At 35.8% G+C, this 12,290-nt stretch overlaps 1 protein-coding gene across 7 annotated transcripts in view; it reads right to left on the reverse strand.

Annotated features, from left to right (window-relative positions):
- Ddr2 (discoidin domain receptor tyrosine kinase 2) overlaps nt 1-12,290 on the reverse strand; it is a 147,127-nt gene that overhangs the window by 19,270 nt on the left and 115,567 nt on the right. For all 7 annotated transcript variants that reach the window (XM_005340954.4, XM_078027129.1, XM_040287327.2 and 4 more), the window contains 5 exons: nt 11,921-12,152; nt 11,467-11,614; nt 10,988-11,093; nt 6,271-6,454; nt 1,833-2,076 (listed from right to left, as the gene is read on the reverse strand). In XM_005340954.4, the coding sequence (XP_005341011.2) occupies nt 1,833-2,076; nt 6,271-6,454; nt 10,988-11,093; nt 11,467-11,614; nt 11,921-12,152 (914 nt within the window). The remainder of the gene's footprint in view (nt 1-1,832; nt 2,077-6,270; nt 6,455-10,987; nt 11,094-11,466; nt 11,615-11,920; nt 12,153-12,290) is intronic.

A 12,290-nucleotide genomic window follows, 5' to 3' on the forward strand; every position in this document is an offset into this window, starting at 1 on the left:
ATGAAATTCTTTCCATAAAAGTCTTTCCACTATGCTTTATTTCCCAAAGTCATTATCTTATAAATTAAGACTTCATCCATCCTTAGAGAGAGAATATTGATATCAGAGATATTGATATTTGCTATGATGCTGCAGCTTCTGAGACTTGGCCCCCAGAGTGTATTTGTCAGGTAGATGTTGACAACTAATTTTTTTCCTCTGATTTGTCTAATCAAGGGAGTCAAAAACTAGAATATACATTCTCATATGAGACATTCCTTTCAAAAATTTTATTTTTCTTCTTTTTAACCTTACTATAGAAATTAAGGTGTCTAGCATCGACATGTACTTTCTGAACTGAGTCCTTAGTCTCCAGTGAAAACTAATGGCATTGAATTTAAAGATCAAGAGGACCCAGGAGCCAAAATCCATAGTCCATTGCTACAATTAGTCAAAAATCAGGTAAGTGTATCAATTACTGTGCCAAGGGTATCCCAAAGGATACATAGGAATCTATTAGTCCCCCAGTTAACAGAGTATTAAGTGGCACTGTTTTTGACCACCTTGGTTTCTGCTCTCAACTGATACTCATATAACATAATCAGTCTGTTTACTCTTAATAAAATCACTAGCTCAGAAGGCATTTAGGTATCAAATTTGTTTTTCTAAATACAATCTATATTTCATTATCAGTACATCTTAATAAGGAAATTCTTGGAATTTTCTTAATTTAAAAATTAAATTAGATGGTGGGCACAGGGGTACCCACCTGTAATCCCAGTGATTCAGGAGGTCAAAACCTAAGTAAAGGTTCAGAGGGATCTTTCCCATGAAGAGAAAATGATCTGAGACCAGAAATCACTTTTAGTATGACTGAAAGTGATGGAATCCAGTATTACATACCAATGATGAAGTTCAACACAAAATACACAGTAAGTATCAAACTTGAATCAAATTAGCCTATAGATGTACAGGCTTCCAATTTATAGACATGACAGAGACTAGAGGTTCTTGTAAAATAATACCACAGAAAGCAACCAATCAAACCAAAATGAATTTCTTAGGTAAAGGGAGTACTCTTTTAGACTCAAGAAGATATTTAGAAGATATAACCAAGACAACCTTATTTGATCCTGAATCAAACAAGACAACTATAGTAACACATTATTAGATAATCAGAGATACTTGAATATGGACAAGATATTAGGTGATATTAATGAATCATTTACTAATAAATGTTTATGGATACTATATTAGGTGATATTGAGGATTTATTTATTCATAAATGTTTGAGTTTTTATAAGGATATTATGCCTATGAAGATATATTTATTTTATTAGATTCATTCCAGAATTGTTAATAGTAAAATCAAATAGTGTTTCAGATTTGTTTTAAAATACTACAGGGGGAAAAAAAGAGGACTAGACTGAACAAGAATAGCAAATAGTGACAGTTAGTAAAGTTAAGTGATAGATGGGGTTCCTTGTTCTGTTTACTTTCATAAATAATAGAGACTTTCATTTGAATAGCAATACTTAGGTGTGATTCACCTTAATAGTCTTAGTTTGTATAATTTTTGGCAGATTGTGTCACATTTTTAAGTTCTTTACCACATATCTTTTCTAGATAAATGTGTAAGGAAGAAGAGTCAAGTAAATATTCTGTTCATTTCCATTTTCACCCCTACCCCTCCAAAATTAAACCTAGTCACACAAAGCATTCCCTCTGTCCATCAGTGAGAAACCACCTATACAACCCTGATATTCTCAGAGATGTGCCGGTGGAAGCCTAGATGTGTGCCTTCATCCTTAATCACCCTGCTCTGACTTCCCGATGGGCCTCAAGCTTCTTACCTGATTGGAAAGTGATCTCACTGAACATCATCCAGGTGTCAGCAAAATGGTATTGGCATTTGATGGCACTGGCCATTCGGTGGTGGAGAGGCACTGTGACAAAGCGAGCGCTGGGGTTGACATCATCCAGGACAAGAGGGAAGGAAACAGCATTAGGTTCCCACTCATTGGCTTCAGAACGGAAGTAGCACTGTACCTCCTTAAAGATCTTCACACCTTTAGCAAACATGTTATTGCAGTGGACCTGGCAGAGAAAAAAAGCACGTGAGTGACAGGTTGGGCCAGCTAAGTCACATAGGAACATGGTGCAAGCAAACCCAGAAAAATCCTAGACCTGCCTGTTTCTTTGAGCACCACCCTTGGTGAATAGCTGATGATCCACAGACTTCTGCATTTTTCTCTCTAGGGACTTCATAGTGACAAGGATACAATGATCAGGTCTTATAAAACCTGGGCTGCAACCCCAGTTACCTTGATGCAGCTGCATGCCTCCTCAATTCATGTTTCTGGGCTCCAATATCCTCATTTGTTAAATGAGAGATGAACCACCATCCTCTCAGGCTCTGAACTCTATTAAATCTAAGATCCTCTCAACCACAGTTGCTACCTACCCCTATTTGAGCTATTCTGAACTAGGCATGAGATAAATTGCCATCCTACCTCCTTCCAAAGCCAGACTACTCCTTTTCAACAAGGAAAGGTAAGAAATTTGAAAGATGAGAATATATAAACCAACACAATTTCATATTGTTAGATATCTTATTTCAAGTATCAGAACTTTTCAGCCAGAGACACAGACTTAATCATCTCTTTTAATTAAATTCAGTTTAAGTTATTCTGATGCAGTCATCAAATATTTCTCATAAGTAACTGTTGAGATGAAAAAAAGGTCTATGGGAAATTAATTGGCATGTTTTTTCCCAATGTCATGATTGCACCAGTTATTTATATGGTTGTTTAAGGCCATCAGGAGCAGAAATTCCACAACAGTCCCTCTGTAGCACATTGCTGTATTTAATAACCCGCAAAAATAAAGTGTATATATTTGTAACTGACTCAAGCCCCTGTGGTAGTTCAGTAACATATCCTCTGACTCGGTCTTATGTGGAAATGGATCTTTGCTGGCCACTATCCATTGAATTTAAGGATTTCTTGGGTTGAAAAGATATTATCGTCATTCACAAAATATGCTTTCTGTTTCTGTTTTAATATGTTGCATAGGCCCTGAGTTATAACCCTTTAATTGCCTTAATACCCTCCTGGGGTTTCTAAACAATCAATATAGGACTATACTATAAAATTTGTTTTTAGTTGAAAGATCAGCAATGATAGAAATTCAATAACTGAAGACCACACCAGAGTGTGGTCTCTAAGAACAGAATGTTAGAACTACTAGAGATTGTAAAAATCATCTAGTCTAACTCTTTACTTACCAATGACACACTGGTATCAGAGAAGTTTGACTTGCCTATGAGATAGTGCTCTTTCCACTTATTATGTCACACAGAAATGTGGCAAATCTTCTGAACTTTTCCCTTTGGGTTTTTCTCATTTCAAATGTTTTACTGATGAAAATGTGTTAATACCTTCCTTGGGGTGAGTTAACCATTCTAGTTTTTTGAACATAGGTCAATGGAATAATAAAAAAATAAAAAAATAAACAGCATCCATATCTTCAACAGATTTTTCATGTTTTTAAATCTGCAAAGTGTTGGACAAGTGTCCTGTGGGAAAGGTGATAATCTCTTCTACAGATATTTTGGGAATTCTCCTAGAATGCAAGTAAATAGCATAGGATTTCATTACCATATAGTTTTACATATTTGTTTAATAAACAATACATTTAAAATGCATTAATATATCTTAATGGTATAGTTTCATCATACTTCAAAGTGAGAAATGTGTAGTAATTTGTCCAGGAAGCAAAAACTAGTCTCTAGAAACTCCTTGAAAGTCATATTTTACTTTTTATTTCTCTCAGAAAAGTCAAAATATGCCAGAGATCTGTTTGGTTCTTCAGGAGACTTCCCTGAATCCGCTCCATAGATACTTTTGACACTTTCTTATTGCTGTCTAAGCTCTTGGGTATTTTTAACCTGTGATAAATTATTGAACAGAATCCTGGGGATTCTAGAAGATCAGTGTCTATTGACTAAACAATATAACTTTATAGGGAGTGTAAAAATAATTTTATCATTTATTATACTAAGTAATCTCTCAATTGTTATCTATGTGTGAATTTACCTACATGCCCATAGGTACATATGGATATAGACATTATTTAGGACTAAAAGTAAGTTTTCTTTTAAAGCATTTTTTGTTGCTATGTATATTTACTTCCTCTTTTCTTTTCCTCCTTCAAAAAAAAAAACCTGTGAAGAATAATGTGTTACACACAGTCACACACACTTATGTTGTACAACTGCCAAAGAGCTATCCTTGAATGATAAACTAGCAGATTGGGCATATGTTGATTCTTCTGTTATCATCTTTAATGTTTGTTAATTTAATGAATATCTGTTCATCTAATTGGGAGATATCATCATTCTAACATCTGGATGAAATGTAAAAGACATGCATTTTTCTTTTGGAAACCTAGTTTGTTCAAGGAATCGAAAGTTTTGCGTTACTAGAAACCCTTAATGACAACACACATTTCCTTCTTCTGAGTCCTATGTCAGCCCATAATATCTGCTTCTGCAAATAAACATTGCCTCTTCAACTGAACTGCATTGTGTTCCAAAATACAGACTATTTATTATTCAACTGTGTACATTCAGAGCTGAGTAGTACCATTTATGCTTCAAACATAGATGATAATAACAGACAGAAGAATGGATGAATTTAGGAAATAAATATTAAAGCTGAAGACTGAGTACAAATAGAGGCAATAATAGACCTGCATTAATTTTTGTTTACTAATAACCTGCACCGAACTATTTTTTTAAGACAGTGAGTGAGAGAGAGAGAGAGAGAGAATTTTTTAATATTTATTTTTTATTTTCGGCGGACCCAACATCTTTGCTGGTATGCGGTGCTGAGGATCGAACCTGGGCCACACGAATACCAGGCGAGCGTGCTACTGCTTGAGCCACATCCCCAGCCCTGCATCGAACTATTAATGGGGATAAAAAATATATAAGAAGAATCTATGTGTGATTTTCCCACTTTTTTCCCTCAAGGCTTATTTTGAGGACCCCCTCATACTCCTTCATAAATCAGTAACACTGCATGACATCCTGCAACTTTTTTATTAATCCATCAAGACAGCTTTCCTTCACACTCCTGAGTCCTAATTTTCCTCAAGCTTAGAATTCAGGTTTAACAACGAATCTGGTCACTTTTTCGCATGAAAACATGTTAATACCTTCCTTGGGGTGAGTTAACCATTCTAGTTTTTGAACATAGGTGAATGGAATAAGGCTAAGAAAAAAAAAATCAAAGAAATAGCATCCATAGCTTCAACAGATTTTTCATGTTTTGAAATATTCGAAGTGTTGGACAAGTGTCCTGTGGAGAAAGTGATAATCTCTTCTACAGATATCTTGGAAATTCTCCTGGAATGCAAGTAAATAACATAGGATTTCACTCCCACACAGTTTTATATATTTGTTCTTGCCTTCCATTCCTTTCTTTCTGAAACAGACTTGTGATTGAGTAAGAGAAAAGGAAAATAATTATTTGAGCTAAGCACCAGGAAACACATAATTTTATCAACAGAAATCTCCTCAACTCTAACACCAAGACTGGGCTCTCTGGTGGGGTCCTGCTTCAGAGAATGGAACTTGGGGCTTCTCCCCCAGCTCTTCTCAAGTGTCTGAATTCACATGCCCAGTCTTTAGATCTTTTCCAAGCCTTTAGCCTCTATCCAATTACATAATAAAATTCACCTATTCTCTCTTTTTTATAAGCTTTTAATTTTTATTTTTTATTGGTTATTTTCAGTTATGCATGACAATAAGAGCCCATTTTGATAAAATCACACAAGCACTGAATATATCTTATTCTAATTAGGACCTCAGTCTTGTGGATGTACATTATGATGAGACCTATTCTCTCTTAACTGCTCTCTCAACTGCAGTAGTAAATGTCAACAACAGTAACAGGATGACAAAATAGCTGCTGTGCCTAGTGAAATGTACACATTGGCTCCAATGTTGCTAGAAGGAAGGAAGGAAGGTAGGAAGGAAAGAAGGAAAGAGATAGGAAGGCATTGAGAACTATTGTCCTAGCCCAATCCTTATAATATTTACAAATTAATAAATAAGCCTTAGAGATAAACTAACTTTGAAATGAATATAACTAGTTACTAATGGAATATGTATTTGAATCCAGTTCTGCTGGCACCAGCTAAGGGTTCTTCCTGGCATACTTTTTCTCTTCCACACTGTGAGTTTACCCTCCTGGAAGAAGTTCCACCATACCTATCTCCACTGACCTTCATGGTAGTGAAATTCCTGATTCGGTCAAATTCAAACATGATCTCAATGTAGCCATTGGTGGCACTCTCATTCCGCCAGCCCACGTAGTCATAGCCCGGCCACACGTGGTATTCATGGGTCTGGGTGAAATCATCCAGACCAGACACCCCATCTGTCAATTGGCCCAGTCCTTCAGTCATGCTGCTCAGATTAAGATAGGTGAAGGAAAGAAGTTAATTACACATTCATGGAAGAGCATTCACCCAACTGCTTCACTCTGAGTTTTTTAAGAGCTGATAATCTTAGATGTTCATTGAAGGATTATAAAAACGCAGTTTTATTTATGGTAGTGATTCATTTATCTCAGCATCAATGGAAAAATAAGAGTTTATATAAATGAATTTTACAAAATTCAATGCTTACCATTTTAATAGCAAAAGTTTTAAATAATAATTTATATGAAAATTTTTCTATAATCTCTTCTTATATATTGAATATCATGTCTTAATATGTAGTGACTCAGTATTATCAAATGCACTTGAAGAATTAATTCATTAATAAGTGAATGAATGAATGAATGCCATACATAGTAGCACTTGTCCCATCACTAAATAAATATATCCAGAGCTTGTTGGAAATTTTTCTGACTCTTCTTTGACTATGTGTTGTCATTATTCAGTGAATCAATTTCAGAGAAGCCAATCATGTCCTCGTATACCTCACATCTCCAACAACCTAATTTAACTAGGGGAAAAAATTATCCTTACAAAATTTAAATGTTATTTTTATTTAATTTTAAGTAAATATGTAGAATACTAGACCCATGGAGCAAAACACATGGATTTCATGAGAGTCTCAGGTAATTTTGTTTCTGAGCTTAATAGCCTTTTCTACTTTTGAGTGTGAGGTTCTGTTTTGAATAGCTGAGTTTGTCTGACTGCTGTATGGGACATAAGTATGTTTACATAATTTGACTATATGTAGGACATAAAAAAGCCTTCTTCCTTCCTTTTATGGTGGGAAAGAGCAGGAACTCATCAAGTGAAATGTGTCTTTCCTCAAGCTCTGAGAGATATATCAGGAGTTTCTTAAAAGAAGATACTGCAATAGTCATTCTCAAGCATTATTGGATGTGACCTCTAAAGTTTCTAGCCAGAACCAGTAGAATATAAAATTTGTAAGAAAAAAAAAGATTAAGATGGATTGTGCCAGCTTTGTATATACACTTGAAACTATATTTATTCAATAAAAATGTTTGGCAAATTATAAAATTTGACTGGCCTTATCCACAGTGACCTGGATCTCCCTTCCAAGGTTTTGCCATCTTCTTCTCTCTACAGATCAGAAGGCTAGGAGAACATAAGTTTACTTGTGATAAATGTAGTTCCCATTGTCCCCAGAAAAATAAATCTCATGAAAGTTTTAAGAGAAGCAACACAAATTAAGAGGAATGATTATTCAGTTTCTTCAAAATAAAAATTAAGTGGAGAATACACAAAAAACTTTCCAAGTTAACTTTATATTGTATTAAAATTTACTACAATGAGCATATATTACTCATATTTATTTTAAATTAATAGTTATTTTATAACTTTTTAAAAATTAAAAATTATTATGATTTCATATTAGATATAATATCTGTCTTTAAGTCAGTTCCAATTACTAACTGATTATTTTAAAATGATCTCAGCCAACTGTCCACAGTTATCACTGTTTCATAACCATTTGATTTTATTCTCCATCAAATTGTGTGTAGTTTTTTCTTTTAACATAGTCCTTAAATTTAGAAGATTAGTACCATAAAAACTTTCCAAAAAGTAATCCATTCAATTTGGTATAACACAAACAAGACTAAAGAAACATTTTTAAAAAATTACACACACACACACACACACACACACACACACACACATTTGTGGAGAGGAGTTCATACTGCTCCTGTATTAAAGTGGGCTGCATGGTGGTAGGCAGGTCATGCTCTCCATCAATCTAGGTAAAGACATCATTTTTAATATCTACTACTACTGTATCTGGACAAATATATATGATACAAAATATGGTAACCAGAGACAATGTAGGATTAGATGGACAGGGTCAAATGGAGTTTGTCAAAAAATGAATTGAACCCCATAATTCTAAAATAATTATGATGGCAGATTCAGAATTAAAAATATAAAGTTATTTTATCCAACAGTTCAGCTCATTATCAAATGAAACATTAACAGAATGATGAAGTTCAAAAATGCCCCTGGATTGTCTATAAATCTTTCAACAAATGTTTTGTAATTTTCTGTCTTTTATCCATAACAACTCTTTTTCCTGAGACCCTTATCTAAGTACCTTGGATCTCCTCAGCCACATCCCAATCAGAAATGTGATTATCTCAGTTATTAGTGTTTACATTTCTATAATTATCTGATCTTTCCTTTTGGGTCTATAGCTATATTTTCAACTAACTTTCTTATTTCTCCATTTGAATATTTTGAATATCCCTTTGACTTATATCCAAATGAAATCTATCTTTATCTCCTATTAAACTAAATATTTCATCCAGGTTTTCCATTTCTGCCGGCTATACTTCTCTTTCACAGTCCCCGAGAGTGCATCCATATTAAACCCTCAAAATGTATTTGCTGTGCAAATAATGTCAGCTCCATTGTTTCAGTCACTTAGACTGTCATACTTCATCTCTTTATTTCACCATACTATCTTATCCCTTACATCCAATCAGGTTGCTGATGTCCTGTAAAAGAATATCTGACCCTCAGTCCCATTCCCAAGGTCATGATTCTGGCCTTGGTCATTAATTATTTTATCTGACAAAACCGGAATTTAGGAATATCCCTAATTTTTTATTCTATTCAAATCTAATCTTTGATTAATCTCTCTAAAGCACAGTGATCATGTTCCCCAGCTTTAAAAATGTTTAGTTGCTCATCATATTGATAATGATGTTAATAATAAGCAGAACAACTCTTCCTCATCATCCTGTTCCTTCCTTTCTTCTTTCTTCTCCTTTTCTTGTTCCTCCTGGCCCTGACATTCAAATTCCTCCAAATATGGCATAATCCTTGTTCTACTTCTCATCTACTACTTTGCTATGTAAATATGGTTGATGGTTAACTAAACTGTTCAATTTTTTTTTACAAATATTCTTCTGAAATTTACAACCAATGTTCTTTTATCCCCATGTTATTCTCTCAATCTAAATGCCATTTCAAGATTCTCTACCTATAGAAGTTCTATCTATCCTTTGGAATGCATTTTAGATTTTATCAATTCCATTTATCTTTATTCGTCCTCCAATAAGATAATAACTTACACATGTATAGTACTGTACTTTTACAAAATGCTTTTCTTAAGTATTTTAATTTACTTAACCCTAAAAAAAAATAATAATTCAGAACATGGGGAATCCAGCCATTCTTCACTCCCAACACTGTATGGCTTACTCTTTCCTTAGAACCTCAAAGTGTTAATAAAATAATCTCTTATTCATATTCTTGCATCATAGTAGTTTATATCTTCATGTAGCCTCCATTCCAAACTGTGAGTACCTTAAAGGTAAGATCAATCAACAGCTTATTTATTTTATAATGCCTAACCAAATTCCTTACATAGAGTAACAGTGAATTAGCAAAGGTTGATTAAACTAAACTGAGTTCAATTGATCTCTGGTTTCCTTTATGACATGAGTATTTGCCGTCTGGGTCGTGCTGAGTAAAATGATGCTAACACAGTTTAAGCAAATTGGAAAGACCAGTGACTAAGAAGGTGAATAGGAAGTGACTAAGAATAGAAGACTGGATGAATAAGGATTTCACCCAGAGGATGACAGCTGGGGGCAATCATTTATTCTCTACACCTAAGCTAATGGCAGTGCTGTGATTCCATATCCCCTTTCCTGAGACTCACTAATATTTCCCTCTCTCAGCCCCTGTAAATCCCCATGATCTCTCCCAGGCTCAATCTTTGCAGATAAAGACAAAGATAAGAGAGAAGAGTATTGGGATAGGCTAGAAGAATGGTAAAGCTCAGACTGGAATGGGATACATCTCTTATCTACTTCTAAATTCTTACTTATTTAATGATATTTCTCTGCTATGGCTCTCTGTCAGTCCACTTCAGGGGGCTCTCTTGGTATTTTGCAGCATCCAACTTCTGCCATAATCAGACCATTCTTGTTCTCAACCGTGTTTCCTCTGCTCTCCTTCCCTCTACCTTACCCTGCTTCAATTCTCATCTCATCCTAGAAATTTTCCTTGCCTATTGTCTTACTAATTTCCACAATTTCTAAAAGATTTATATTTATGAAGTCCATTCTTTGTGAACTTCTTGACTGCTCCCAATTTATTATGCTTATCATTTCAATTCTTCTGGCCCTTCTTTTTCACAGCGAGGCCAATATTTGTGTCAGGACAGATGCCCTGTTCTCTGGGTCAAAAATATGGCTACCGCACTTTAAAATCATACCAAAAAGTTCAGCCTTGATTTGTGTAATTTATTGTTGCTTTCTATGTTGTTACTTTGTCTTCCCAAGGTAGACTTTAAGTTCATCGGAAATAAAAACCACACAGTTGGCTTCATCTAAATCACCTTACCATGTATAGTCTAGGGACTAAATAAATACTTGGTTGGTTTGATTGGTTACTGATGTAAAGTCATGATAAAATGATATTCTTAACTCCTGGTGGTCATTTTCCCATTCTGATGATCCAGCTTCCCCAAATTTACCTGTACCCAACGGCTCCATCATAGACAGAATCATTCAGATAAATGATAGAGCCTCCAGGGAGTACAAACTGCTGCCCAGCTGGAGCATTGTAAGACACCAAGCCATCTGCCAAAGAAACAGAGTTGTCAGTGTCTTTGGGAAGATGTGCTTACTCCTCAGACCAACTACCTCAGGGAGCTACATGAGTTTCAAGGGTGCAGTTCTGTGCAATGTGTCCCATCAGGCTCTATTTGGGTAAACAGGGAGCACTACTGAAAAGCTTTCCTTGGTGATAGTCAGCAAAGTAACTTTGAATATGTTATTTCAGGTGTGGTGCACCAAGCCATGGGTGGATGAACAACGCATCTTTCTCTAATCAAGAGGACATCACATCCTTCTGGCAGTAACTAGTCCGATCCCTTTCTGATTTGGTTGACTTTATTTCCCAGGGAGTGGGGTTTTGCTTGAAGTCTATAAAATCCCTGTGCTAGAGACCTACCTAGCCAGACACAGCCATAAAGTTCCACCCTCATGCAAACATTCATGGAGTGGTCAGTGACTGGAATGAAGCGAACAAATCTAGCTACAATGGGTGGCTCCAAGTCCTTTAGGAAAATGTCATACGGGTTACTATTTCCATCTAGCACCTGAAGAGAGAGAAGAGAAAAAGTGAAGAGATGGTATAAAATCATGTTCACTTTTCTTCAACCCTATCACCCATTTTATATGGAAGCTGTCATGTAATTCAAAGAACAGAATATATTGATTCAGCTTTCTCAACAGGCTTGATGACCCTCCCTGTGAAACCTCCTTCTCCCTAGGTCCCATTAACTAGATCATGCCAGGTCTGTAGGCACACATATCTGCACAGATAATCTGTGCTGTTCTCCTTCTCACCTAAATCAAAATATTGTCTGCAGACACACCAGGGTGTGGACATCTCTTCTTCCTACCTGTTTGCCATGCCGGTTCCGCCAAGAAATCCAGCGAGTGCCATCCCGACTATAATTGATCTTGTACATGGGTGCAAACTCGATGCCATGACCCCCTGCATGGCGCCCCTGGGTCCCCACAAGAGTGATAAAGTGTAGGGTGTGCAAGTCAATCTGCAGAAATTCCTTCAGGTCATCAGGTTCCACTGGAATCTCAGGGCACCAGGCTCCATCTCCTTCTTCTGAGTCCAGCCTTGGAAGGCAAGAGTCGGGGAAAGAGAGAGCAATGATGAAACCAAGTTGTTTACCAATTCACAAAAAAAAAAAAAAAAAAAAACAGCTTTCCTGACCCGAGGGGAGAGAACAGCCTGGAAGTCCAGTCCAGACTCAC

The sequence above is a fragment of the Ictidomys tridecemlineatus genome, chromosome 11 (assembly GCF_052094955.1).
Source record: "Ictidomys tridecemlineatus isolate mIctTri1 chromosome 11, mIctTri1.hap1, whole genome shotgun sequence".
In the NCBI taxonomy this organism is placed as follows: Eukaryota; Metazoa; Chordata; class Mammalia; order Rodentia; family Sciuridae; genus Ictidomys; species Ictidomys tridecemlineatus.